The sequence below is a fragment of the Mytilus californianus genome, unplaced genomic scaffold (assembly GCF_021869535.1).
Source record: "Mytilus californianus isolate M0D057914Y unplaced genomic scaffold, xbMytCali1.0.p SCAF_8, whole genome shotgun sequence".
Taxonomy (NCBI): domain Eukaryota; kingdom Metazoa; phylum Mollusca; class Bivalvia; order Mytilida; family Mytilidae; genus Mytilus; species Mytilus californianus.
Genome location: NW_026262734.1, coordinates 3,174,295 through 3,188,824, shown reverse-complemented (window position 1 = coordinate 3,188,824; position 14,530 = coordinate 3,174,295). Strand labels below are relative to the sequence as shown.

The 14,530-nt window shown below is 31.2% G+C and overlaps 1 protein-coding gene across 4 annotated transcripts; it reads left to right on the top strand.

The window, feature by feature from the left end:
- The first annotated feature begins 228 nt into the window (after positions 1–228).
- Positions 229–14,530, top strand: LOC127712267 (uncharacterized). Of its 4 annotated transcripts, none has more exons than XM_052218635.1 (7): positions 229–286; positions 4,381–5,108; positions 9,201–9,280; positions 11,641–11,958; positions 12,405–12,517; positions 13,674–13,845; positions 14,269–14,530. In XM_052218635.1, exons 2-7 carry the CDS (start codon positions 4,516–4,518, stop codon positions 14,418–14,420), a joined length of 1,428 nt encoding a protein of 475 aa, XP_052074595.1. In that variant the 5' UTR covers positions 229–286; positions 4,381–4,515; the 3' UTR covers positions 14,421–14,530. The 4 variants fall into 4 exon arrangements, 3 of the variants coding, with proteins under 3 accessions (XP_052074595.1, XP_052074596.1, XP_052074594.1); XR_007987007.1 differs by lacking the exon at positions 229–286 and adding an exon at positions 2,275–2,412 and having other exon boundaries at positions 5,004–5,108; XM_052218636.1 differs by lacking the exon at positions 229–286 and adding an exon at positions 2,275–2,412 and having other exon boundaries at positions 4,968–5,108.

Genomic DNA, 14,530 nt, shown 5'->3' with positions numbered 1-14,530 from the left:
TCATAACCTCCTTTTCAATTTAATAATAAAATAACAAAATCAGTCCTATTTTAGTTCGGTCCGATACGCGATTATTTCATTCATTATAAGACAAAAGCATCATATCGTCAGTCGCTACACTATCTTTTAATTGATGATCCCCCCTTAAAATATTTCGATTCATATGCAATATTCAGTACACAAATAAACTTTGCCAGACATGTAATCCATACTAATGTCAAGGTTTGAATTACAAATAGAGCGTCTTCTTATGAAGTGAAAGGGAAATTGCCAAGTGTGTTTATCTGTATGTATTTATGTCTTTTATTATATGCTTTTATCTTTTTTTAATTAACTTTAGCTAAATGCATTTATTTAACAATGTGTCCTTTAAAGTATGAATATTTTGGTTGTGATTAGTATTTAATTAGTAGATTATGTAAAGATAGCAGTCTGTTCGTCTTATTAGACAAAACAAATAATTGACAAAAGTGTTTATTTCATATTCAGTAAATTTCATTTTTCGAAAACCGAATCCATAATACTTGACTTGAAATAATCAATTATTTACTTTCATTTTCGCTTCCTGCATTACAAGGAATTTAACGTCCTGGGTCTAGTACTTTTATAATGCGTGTTTTACTATTATAAACACAAATTAAATCGTTAAATGTAAAAATCTTGGATCATTCATTTTGAAGTACATTCGACCCGGCAAAGATTTATTTTGCCTCCGATCGTTTTAAATCTAATGTTATTGTCAATTTTATTTCTAGATTTTAAAGGTGTTTACATTATACCTGTGTATTGCCTTTATACATGGCTTCAAGTTTTTGTCCTTCATCAAGAATATGTACTGGTGATTTTTACATATATTTTGTTTGACAAAAATAACATTTTATCCGCTTAATTGGTTTTTAATTGATATGAGTTGGTTGTTCGAAATATGAAATTCATATAACACACAGAACATATGGATCAGTATCTAGATAAACGACACTACATCCAGGTGAACATCATATTTTTCTCATATATTACTTTCACATCTGACGATTGACCACACTTTAATATTTCGTGATATTGAACAGTATCGTTAGATAAAAATGAAAATAATAAAATTGAGAATGGAAATGGGCTTTTTAGATTATATTCGTCAAAAACACTTTTTTTATTTACTCTACTTAATTACGCGCAACACGAATGGTAAAGCTAAGGATGATTATGCACCCAAACATGTGACCATTAAGGACCGAAAAATGCTAAATACGTGTCTAAGGCAGTTGAAACCGCGGTTTCTAAATAGTTTTTAATTTATAACGGACCATTTAAGGACAGTATTTCATAGATCCTGACAATACCTTTTCAACGACTCTAGGGCAGATGACACCATTTGGGGCTAATTAGACTTTTATCTCTATATTTGAAATAAATGAATTTATTTATTAGTGGTTATTGGTTTTGAACCAGCTCTTAGTAACTGCGAGTACTCTTAGATAGGTGCTTAAATATTTTTGTTTTGATGTAAATTTCATACTTCGTACCGATCTTATCATGATCAATTTAGTCATTTCAAACTGATTTTTACAGTTTGTTCTTATGTTGTCTCTTATACCACTGTCCCTGCGCAAAAGGAGGGTTGATCACTCACAAACATGTTTTACACGTGTAATACCAAAGCTGCCTTCCCCAAACCAGGAGCCGGTAATTCAAAGTTGTAGTTCGTTTTTATCTGTAATGTTGTTGTTTTTTTTTTATTATGCCGGCCATTGGTTTTTTCGTCAGTATGTTTGTAAAACATGGACAACAAAGATATAAAGATATAAAGTTTGCCTGCATCTATTGAACTGATTTTATTAAGGGGATATCACATCCTCAGATTTTCTGTTACTATAAATTCTATTACTTCCACTGGGTCGCTATCTCTGCTAGTAGCCTGTTAGTCCCAGAGGATATCACCAATCCAGAAGTTAGTACTTTGGTACTGCCATAAAGAAAACAGATAATGTTCTATTTAATGCTACCTATATCTTTCTATTCGTATTTTATGATCTGCATCGGTCTCTTTAAAAATAGCCCTATCCTTCTGTCGCACCACACACACACACACACACAAATATATTGTAATACATTGTACAGTGCTACTGTCTCTGTCCACTCACTGTTCCAATGTATTGAATAATTCACTGCATACAATTGTAATTATTTCATTCATTATAAGAAAGAAAATTCTTCGTCACTACTTCTTATTCTATCTATATATTGATGAACCCCTTTAAATGTTTGTTTCAATTCATATGTAATATTCAAATATGGTAAACGTTTCACACCAATAAAAACACTGTGCATAACATGCAATCCATATTGATGTCAAGGTTTGCATTACAAGTAGAACGTCTTGTTATTTAGTGGAAGGGATATTGCCAAGTTTTATCTGTATGTATATATTACTTTTTATATTTGTTTTGAATTAACTTAAGTTGTTATCGTAATGCAATTTTTTAACATTGTTTTCTTAAAAGTATGAATATTTTGTCTGCAAATACTATTGAACGAGTAGATTATTTAAGACAAAAGTCAATTTGTCGTATAAGACAAACAAAAAATAATTGAGAAAGGGTTTAGTTTATATTCATTAAATCTCATCTTCAAAAAAGCTCTAAATGTTATCTTGAATACGTAAATTTCATAATCACAAATAAAGAATTATTTAATTTCATTTTCGCTTCCTGGACTACCAAGAATTAAACGTCCTAGGTCAAGTACTCTTATTATGCGTGTTTGCAAATGATATGATAATAGAAGTTGTAAATCATTTACAGGAAGACAAAACCAGCCCTGCTGTTCAGTTGTTCTATTGCATTATTTAAAAGAAATCAGGGAAAATCAGCAATTTATTTGTTTACCTTTCAATTGTTTTTGTATGTTTTTCATTGATAGTTACAATTTTGGTCAGTATACGACCTTACGTTTATACTTAAAAATCAATAATACTGTTTTTTAAGCGTTTGAAAAGGATAACTGGTATGGACGTACAACTTTATTATTGTTGACCTTTTATGTTATCGCGGTATATATATCAAATGAGATATTAGAATTGAATACCAAAAAATACTCTAAAATATTTACTATCTACATATAATAGTATGTTAGCGATAAATTTAATAGGTGACAGCACACTCTTTATTAGGCAGGCGGATATGATAGTGTTTGGTTGATTCAGGTCCGTATAACATTTTACAAATTAGAAAAGTAAACATTCAAAAGAAGACAATAAGGTACAATTTTTAGAATATATATGTGCGGACTTTTTTACATTTCTACATGTCCTGTAGGTGAGAAATATTTGTGCCTAGCCATTGACCAAATAACACTTAATCAATGAGGCACAATATTTACAGATAGTACACAGTGTTGTTTTGAATAGTCTTTTTTCATTTATTTATTTAGTTTTATTTTCTATCATAAGAATGACTCTCTGAAAAGCCGAGTGTGTACTATGGAATACTAATGATACCGTTAACTCAGAAATTATTGCCAGGTTTTTATTAATGCGAATAATGCGATTGAGTGAGTATCGCAATAATAAGAACTCACATTCTGATATCTGATGTAAATAACTGTATGCGGATTTTCCTGCAGTCGCAATAATTAATCTCGCATTTTTGTCCTTTCCACAAAAATCGCAATGATAAATGCACGCAATAATGTCTGAATTTACAGTAGGCATTAAAACTATTAAACACATTAAAACTTTTACAGGTTGGTTTTATCTTTCCTAAAAATTACTTGAAACTGTGTTGGCAATTTGTTTAAATTGTTCAAATTATTTTTCTCATTTTACAAGATCACCACAAGAACAAATTCATAATCGAATGTTAAAGCCAATACTGGTCAAATCTATGTAATTTTTTCTGTAGTAAATAGTTGTTTCATTGGCACATCTTCTTATGTTGTAGTGTATATATATATATAGTCCTCTTATACAATTATGGCGGTGCGTATACACGATCTTTGTCAATATATTTTTAGATGCAATACTGTTTTCGGGTTTTTAAACAAAATCTATAAAATCACACAAGTTTGATTGCCTAAATGACTAATGTTTATGTGTTTTAAAAAGTGTGTTGCTGATAATTCTCTTTTCTAAATCCAGAATAGATGTTCTTCTATGTGAAAAAATTTCTACTTTTAGTAAACATAATAACATCGCTAGTTCGGATATCATCAGGACATTTGCAAGTTGGTAATATCACATAAATGTTCACTGTTGTGCAGATAAAACAAGAGTTTAGATCTATTAATATTGTTTTGTGGCTAGACCTCTTTACATTGTTTCCTTCAACGAAACATGAAGTGTTTATATACTCATGTTTGAATATCTAAAATATTTCGATTTTTCAGAAAAATATGCTTTGTTCTCAGACAAATAAAAATATCAGCTGAAATATGCAAAACATTTATTTTTAAAAACGGGATGGAAGAAAAGGTTATTCCTTAGATGAGCATGTTTTAACATTAACGATGAACATATGAATAATGAATAAAGAAACTGTTTGTATATATTTCGAAGGTGAAATGGATTTAGAAAAATATGATTGGCAAATAGTATTTGTTGGAAGAACAAATGTTGAGAAAATCTCAACTGTAGGTGTAGTGTTAGGCAATCATGAGTTACTAGAAGATCGTCTGTCAATTCGTTTGGCCTCGATATATTCACATTTAGAGAGACCAAAGTGTTGTATATTTCTGATTACTGTCTTGAATAATCTAAAGATACAACAAATAAAAGATGTCAGAGAAACCAATGAATTAAAAAAGACACGATTGAGGTGTAGCCGTCGTCAGATTTCAATTGTTTACACGATACATCATACAACGAATAAACGTTACAGATATATCATAGAACGACAAATGGTAATCATGAATTCAATCACGCGACTGAAAATGTTTCGTGTAATAACAAACTGTGACTGCTTTGCTTACAACAGATATATGATTCAATCATTGCATCTTCATAATAACAGTGAGCTTCAATATAGTGGAAAAGCTGAACATCAAGTTAAAACCATAATAAAGAAGATACAACTCAATGACAAATTAAGAGAGACGCATTCCGAGAATCGTATAATGTAAGTATTGAATCTATCGACAAACATTCCCTTAGATGAACAATATTGTTTTGACTAATATAGAACGATAAATATATAAAATGTTATTGTCTCGTGTTACCCACTAAAATTATCATTTACAATGATATATGTCATTTCGTTTTCCTCTTTAAGGTTAAATTTAGGTGAGGTTTAGGAATTTGTGTCCGATTTTCGGACTCCTTGTGTTTTTTTCCTTCAATACAGGGTAAAATATTTTGCCCCAAAACACCCATTTTTCTTTTCATATAAGACCTCAATAGCTCTTAAAAAGTCATTTACCAAAAATTTAAGCAGATTCTAGATTTCTTTTCTTTCGATTTGAGACTTAAATAATACCAATAGAAATATAAGGTAAAAGTTCGAGTCAGCCTTTTCCCGCCATTAAAAAAAAATCAAATATCTCGAAAGGGAGCTCCATAACCTATCAATATTTTTAGCTTATTTTGTTCCTAAACTAATGCTCTTCCAACTGAAAGTATCACTTGTAAATTCTTTATTTATCTAATTTCACCTAAGTACATCCTTAATAATATTTAAATTCTCGGATATTTCACATTATTTAATCTGATATTTGAATATATTAAAAATTGTCCTAGAGTTCTATCAAATAAGCACGACAACTTAAAATGGTGCAAAAAGAACAAGTGCGAAGTCTCCTCCATTTTTACGACATGCATATATAACTGTTGAATTCTATATAGATATAAGAATGAGTGCCAATGAGACAACTCTCCATCCAAGTCACAGTTTGTAAAAATTAAACCATTATAGGTCAAAGTACGGCCTTCAACACGGAGCCTTGGCTCACAAGGGACAGCAAGCTACAAAGGGCCCAAAACATGACTAGTGTAAAACCATTCAAACAGGACAACCAACGGTTTAATCTTTATAAAAAGCGAGAAACGAGAAACACTTATGAACCACATCAACAAATGACAACCACTAAACTACAGGTTCCTAACAAAGGACAGATGCAAACAAATGCAGCAAGTTTAAACGTTTTAACAGGCCCCAACCTTCACCCTAACCTGAAACAGTAGTATAACATTACAACAGAGAAAGACACACTATGAAATATCAGTTGAAATGGCTTAATAACATAAATGGTACCATTTTTTTCTGCACCAGATGCGCATTTCGACAATCAATGTCTCTTCAGTGATGCTCGAGGCCAAAATATTTGAAAATCCAAAGCATATTAAAAAGATGAAGAGCTATAAACTTAAATTGATCAAAAAGAAATATTAGAAATACAAGTAAAGATACATTAAACGAATAAATTTGATTTATGCCACAACATAAATACAATATGTACAACAATGTAAAAAAAACCAACTGTAACCTGGAACAAAATGGCGTTAAATAAAATAACGTGCATAGGTAACTTTAATTATAATAATTTTGTTGTTAGGAGTACGGAAATATTTTTTACAAAATAATTTTGTTGTTCATACAATGAAAACAGAAGTGCAAATTTATCGTAATACTAAACACTTATCAAATGTGGTACATATAAAACAAAATAGTGAGACGATTTATAACACAAAAACAAGCTAGGTCTATCTCATTGTTCTTCTGTTACTCGTTCACAATTAAGTGTTGTGTAACGGGTGCAGGAAATGATGCAATGTTTTATATTTTGACAATGAAAAGAAATCAAAATAAACACACTATTAAATTTATGTGCGTCCGAAGCTTTATCCTAAATTTACCTTCATCAGGAACGCGCAAAACCAACTATATAAAAATAAAGGATGTATTCAAAACAGAAAAAAATGAATAAGTAGATTACAAAAAGGACCTAAACTATTAGCCAAATCCTTTCAAGGTTGAAACATTAGTATACATATAAAGATATGAAGATATGGTATGATTGCCAATGAGACAACTCTCCACAAGAGACCAAAAAGACACAGAAATTAACAACCATGTATCAGCGTCCGCCCTTAACAATGCGTAAAACCCATGCCGCATAGTCAGCTATAAAAATCCCCTCAATGACAAATGTAAAACGATTCAAACTAGAAAACTAATGGCCTGATTTATGGACAAAAACAAATATGATATACAGCAACAAACGACAACCACAAAATTACAGGCTCCTAAATTAGGACAGACACGTACAGAATGTGGCGGGGATAGACTTCTTAGATGGCGCAAAACCCTCCCCCTAACCTGGGACAGTGGTACAACAGCACAACACAAGAAAACACTTTACATTACAAAAAAAAAAACAAAAAACAAACAACATGTTGCACCTTCAACCCCATTCGCTCAGGTATAACATCGTTTATGTTTTGCATTTTTCTGCATTTGTACATGCTCAACAAGACAGTTGACAACAGTTGAGAAGGAATTGATGACTTCTTTTGTTCATTTTAAATTTTCGCTCCAAGTTCTTATTTAAGAGAACGGTAGTTTACTGATGTTGAAAACTGACAAATGTATTAACAAGAAACAAATCTAGGTAAAAACAAAACCTGGAGCACTCAAATTACTGGGATCTGTTTTTTGTCGACATAGTAAGCGTCTCCTGTTATGCATGCACCCACCGTTGGACGAACCCAGTTAGCGAGGTTTGTATTGCTCAATCTTACGTATTTTGTTGTGCCTTTTATATAATGTCGTCTCTCTTTTTGTCGTTGTTTTGCGATTATGCTGTTTTAACAAATTTAAAACAACATCCAAAATAAGACACGTAGATTTTGTTTTTGAATAGTTAAATTTTTTAAAGATGTCTGATACAATTTAGGATGTAAAACCCGATTGAGTCTATGCATACCACATATTACGAAAAAAACCTGTCCTACTTTCATAATGAATATTTTGTTACCAAGATTCAGACTAAATTGTTTTGATTGTGAATCACATTACATCAACTGTTCGACAGAGGTTTATCATAGTTGCCAATTCGTTCAAATCCCTGCATGTTGTAAAGATGGAAACAAGAGCAATCACAGTTTTTCTGCATGCTTTCTTAGTATTAATGGAAAGGTCTTGATTGAAATGTTCTGTACTATATTGGACGTGTGACTGTGAAAATACCTACACTATGGTTGCTTCAGATTACCCTTACTGTATTTGGCAAAACCGTCTGAATTTTGAGGCCGAAATGCTCTTTAAATTCGTATTTTATGTGGCCTTTTTAACATTTTCGATTCGAGCTTCATTAATGAGTTATAAGCATTTGAAACACACGTGTGGCGTACGAGGTTTTAATCCTGGTATCTAATGACTTTATTGAGGCGGGGAAACTAACCTATTTCGACAATCTTTAAGTTTCATTCCTCGAGTAATAGTATTGACCTATCTATCATTGCCATACACATTCCTCATTCTAAACTTAGATAGATTTAGAGTGATAAAATATTTGTAACGATTTGAAGGCGTGTTTATCAAAAGACAACAACATATCAAAGGCATCCAACTTTAAATTGTCAGGAAGAAAGAGAAGAAGCTAGCAGTTTTTTTTGTACTGGCAAAAGGAGTATATACCCCCAAGCTGAGACAATTTTACAGAGCTAGGGTTTTCTGTCCTGATTACTTTGGTTGATGGTTGCTGCTCAGTATGAAGCTTTTGCAATGATTCCTAATGATAAAATTGAAGTCATTATTTTTACAATTTTACGGACGATATCATGACTTGATGTTGTCCATTTTTGATTTCACTACCACGGATAATCACAGTTATGTACAAATGTGTGTAGACCAAATCACTTTGTCTGAAACGTTTTTGTTATTAAAATTTATAGATATATACACAATTATATTGTGTTTTTATATAATGTTCTTGGTATGAAGAAGGTCATAATTTGAGTTTATATCTAACGCCGGGATACACGGCATTGTCATGCATCAAAAACAAATCTACGCGTCTTATTGTCTCAATAACGTGAGCTTTCGAAAACAAACAAAATACTTAAGTATTAAACATAGAGCGTCATATATAATGTTAATGTTTAAGTCACTAGCTGTACAGAAAGGTGTTTTGTTTTAAGCAAGTTTAGCTGTATGATCGCTCACAATATAAGTCTGTAATGCCTTCTTCCATTTTTTTGGAATATTTCATAGACGGAAAAGTCGTTCAACCAAATATGTACTACTAGTTATTATAGTACTATGGCATGCAGCGAAAGCAAGCTTCGAAGATCGTAAGTATATTTTAAACAAAAAGGTATTTCGATGAAAAAATTGTTTTAAAAGAACAGTTCGTGGAGCAAATGACAAATGTACTCATACCATAACTGGACTGGCAAATGATAAGGTGCAACAATAAACGTACTTGGTCCAAAATATAATATTTCAAAAGAAAAAGCGTTACAGGTGGATGCATGAACAAACGATAATAACGTAAAACAATATTTGTCAATCTTTTCTATAAATCGTTAAAATCCTGAACAATATCCCCACTGGACTTGACGTTGAGCAAAACAGAAAGTACTTGCATGTTTTTGATCTTATTTTAGAAACAATTACTACAACATATGGTTTTCAGATTCAGAGTAATTTAAGCTTTCTTATCATACAAGATTTGACCTACAAACCAGAGGGAGCCAATTATTGTCCTTACTTAACATAAAATTACCGAGAAACCATACATTTTTCTGAATAAGTATAACTGAACCTTTATATGACAATGTATAGACCGCCATTACCTAATGATCATCATTTGTTCAAGCTCCGTAACGAAAACGGCATAAATGTGAAAGTTGGCAAAACATGCAAACAGGAGCAAACAATGATTTGAATGGGCTAAACAAAACTATTTTCTTAAATGAAAGCATGATTTATTAAATTTGTTCAGTTATCAAGTATAAGTAGTTATACAAATACAATCGATGTATAAACTATTTATTTTGTGTTTGCATACACGCATACATGTTGGAAGCGATATACATCCAACATCTTCCATTCAACAGTGGTTTTTGATGTTATAAAGGTAGATTTCTTAACTTCCGCAGACAAACACACAATAGTTGCATTTTCATAATCATTTAAGTACATCCTAACCTATCTGATTATGTTGAGTAGACAGCTTACATATGTCATTAATTCAGTCTTATTCGTCTTGAACGTCAATATTGATAGTGTGTTCAATTACGGGAATATATAGAGTAGAACTCTTTAATAACAAGAGAAGAACTGTCTCGCTATCGCCAATACATTGTAAAATCAATATAAAGTGAAGCCCCAAGATCTAATTCTGTATCAATGACTTTTGCTTATTCTTTAGTGTTTATCGTTTCGGTTATCGTTTATAAGATCGTCTGGCGATAAGCTTACCCTTTTGTAAATATCACAATTATTATACAGCCTGTTCAAGGTTAGGGGAAGGTTGAGCACACGCAAACATGTTCAACTCTGTCACATTCGATTTATGTCATTTTTGTTTTTGATTATTGTTATGTCAAACTTCAGGCCGTTGTTTTTTTTGTTTGTTTGAACTGTTTTACATTTAGTCTATTTTGACGCATTTTATAGCTGACTTTACGGTATGGTATTTATCATAGTTGAATGGCGAACGGTGAAGTATAATTGTTTACATCCTTGTCATTTGGACTCAATCATTTGTATGTTATAACTAGTATTGTGTATTTCGGATCTCGCAATCTTTGTATTTTTTATGACTGTGTTTGTGCGAGCATGTTGTAAGATGTGTTTCCTTATTTTTGAATTATTATAGAACTTTAAAAAATGATAAAGATAATAAAAAGTGTAGGTAGATCTAGTTCAGTGTACATGAACGTTTCAGTCTTGGAAAACATAATTCAAACATCAGTTGAATTCAAGCCATTTCCAACGGATTATTTTCTTATAGTCGAGTGTTGTGCTGTTACAGCAATCTCCCTCCTTATATGAAGAGATAAACGTTCGCAAACATGTGAAATTTGTGATATATAAACTTGAATTTTACTCATTGTTAAAGGCGTTACGATGACCTATAGTTGGTAATTTCTGTGTCATTTGGTCTCTTGTGGAGAGTTGTTTCATTGGCAATCATACCACATCTTCTTATTTTTATATTGTCACCAGTGAGTTGACACATAATCATATCGTATCGGTCAACCAATTTGTGATGCTGACCGTAAAACGTCTGTTGTGTTGATTTCAGTCGTTCTTTAAAAAATAAGGCTTCTGCCGAAAATAGAAGATTAATTAATCTCCTTATTTTTATACAGATCAAAATGACTATTACAGATCAACATTAGTTTAATAGTGTGCAGTCCCCAGTGTTTGTTTTATACGTTCATTTGTATATTTTAAAAAGATTTATCAACTTCGGAAAATCACTAAAGTGACTGCTGCCTCTAACTTATTTTTGTCCAATACTTACCTAATTTCCAAAGGAAGGAAGAATACATGCATTGGTGCACACAAGTATTGCATGCATAGATAGTAGCTGTTTAAACGATATATAGTTCATAGTTTATATTAGTTTATCTAGTTATACAAGTTTATGAATACAGCAACGCATTAATTTGGATTTGGGGAAATTATTTTCATGCAACAGAAGTAATACAGTGGAAACTTATGACAAAGCCTGTATATTTTGGGAAAAGCGTTGTTCTTGAATGCATAATACAGACAGAGGACAAATCTGCACCAATGTTATGGACTAAGCTACCAAACGGTAAAACATTAGCCTACAATCAAAACTCAAGATACATTGACAAGTATGCAGTTACTGTTGAATATCATGAGAGGACAATGGTATACAATTTAACTATAAAACATTTTAACTCAAGTGACGTAAATCGAGTGTATAAATGTGATTTTGGATTTCACTCTTACTCAGACGATCTTCTGCTTAATGAAAAAGATTTCATCTGTAAGTAACTACTTATCATATTATTTGAGGAGCTTTATATCCTTTTCTTAAATTGATATGAATAAAGGAGTTACGGGGTACAAGTACTCGTAAAACTTGCTAAATGTGATGTTCATTTTTAAAACAAATTAAATATAAAGTTCGCTACTTTCTGTTCATTACGATTTTTTAATGAAAAAAGTGGTGTTTACGTCAGAAAGAACATTACTTATTAGCTGATATATTTTTATATGGTTTTTAAAACAATAATTATTGACAAATAATGGAGATCATCCTGTTGTTTAATATACAGAAAAATGATTGCTGATAAAATCTTTTGTTCTTGTAATTTTTTTTTCTTTTGTTGTAATTATCGTTTATGTTCAACCGTAACATCAGGATTAAATCAAGTTGTGACTTCCTTTTAATATGTCTGTTCTTTGAACGTAATTACTTTGTATTGTCAGCTGAACCCTCAGTAAAACATATGAAGAACTTCAGCTTAGATAACAGGAGGTTAAACGGCATTGTCCTGATTTATAATGGTTATCCAAAACCGTTGTGCTCGGGAAAATTCGAGGTAATAGCAATATATTATAATCTGACTAAGTAGACGTAGTATAAAGGACCATTCGTTTCGAATTTTCATTGTAGTTTATAATTTTTTATTTTTCTTAACTTTTTATTGAACCATTTTTGGAACATTTAATTGGTTAAAGAGTATCCGGTCTTCATCAATCAGTATAAAGTAAAATCACAAAAATACTGAACTCAAAGGAAAATTCAATACGGAAAGTATATAATCAAATGGCAAAATCAAAAAGCTCAAACACATCAAACGAATGAATAACAACTGTCATATTCCTGAATTGGTACAGGCATTTACGTATGTAGAAAATGGTGGATTAAACCTGGTTTTAAAGCTAGCAAAACCTCTCTCTTGCATGACAGTAAATGGTCATTCATCAATCGGGCAACTGTACAATTGTAATCCAATACTCCTTTAGACCAACCTAAATAGTCCGATGAACGTAAGCCTTCAAACTGTTTGGATTCTCGCGCCGATGTTTTAATATCTGCCTAAAAATGCGTTTTTACTTACTAAATATCAAGAGCTTTTGTGCTGACACGAAATAACAGTGATGCATTCAAAGTCTCGGTATTTGCTTGTTTGTAAATTTTAAAGTAATCTGAACCGAACAAGGTATATAATAAAACTGGAAATCAACATCAAGTTTAAAAAACCTGCATTACTCCTTACTGCTTTATTTCATGATGTCAGTTCGATTATTTTTTTATTTGATGTTCCTATGATTATTTTCTTCTTAGTTGATTGTTTCATATTCAACCTTCAATTTATGATTTAAAGGCAAATTGTGCATTATAACTTACCTTATTTAATAAATTACAAACTCTTGATAGTATGACTGAACCTTTTCGTAGTATGTAAACATGAAAACTTCAGAACTAAGCTTATTCAAGTCATTTTTCAAGTCACTTTTTCAAGACGTAAATTAAAGTCAAATGTGAATATCTAATTGATTTATCTATTTGTGAACAAAACTTAGTTGAAACTTTAGGTTAAGCACCCCCCCCCCCCCCCCACTCCCCAAATAAAAAAATAAAAAAATAAAAATTGGAGACTCGTATCTAGCAAAGTGCTTTGATTTAGAAACATATCTATTGAAGCTTACCATGGTTTATGTATGCGTATCTAATAACAACCTTTATTTCAGGGAGAGGAACTTTCAAAGTTCATGAACATTAGTATTAGAAACATTTCAATATTCTACGAAACAAAGATTGAACTTGAATACAGTACAGCTATGTGTACAGGCACTGTCAATGTGACTTGTATTTATGGTAATCACACAGTGCTGATCACTCAACTTGTTGATACTTGCACAGGTTAGCCATTCTATACATCTAAAAATTCTCATTATATCAAACAAACAAGAAAGTTCATTCATAGTGGATATATTCTAATCAATATGATTTTTTCAACTGATATTTCAAAACGCATACTTGAAGACAGTGTGAATTGGTTTTTTAATTTTGCTTTTCATTTAAATCTCATAACATTTCAATAATTTTCCTTGTAAAACGTTACCTAAAACAGTTTTAATTATTCTATATTACCTTGTGTATAATTATTATGACTTAATTGTATGTATCAACAAGTTTACAAATTCAATGAATTATGATTTTAACGAAAGCTGGTTTTTCAACATGCAAATGTATGTAATAGCAATATTCAAAAATATCATAATTAAATAACTAACTATTCCTTAAATAATTATCTCATCTAACTGAATACATTTTTATTTGAAGATTCGTCAGAATCAAACCATACAACTGTACAGATAATGTTAACATTAGCAGGATTCGTGCTTGTATGTGTTTGTTTGTCGGTCTATTGGTATCGAAAATGTAAACAAAGAAGAATTCTCGGATCAATTCCTAATACGGAGCCTTTTTTGTAACATATGTAATTTCGAAGGTTAGATATACAAATGATGTTAATAACTTATATCAATGTTGTTGTGATATATCAACGTACAAAAATCAAACTTATTTTACTTTTGTGCACACA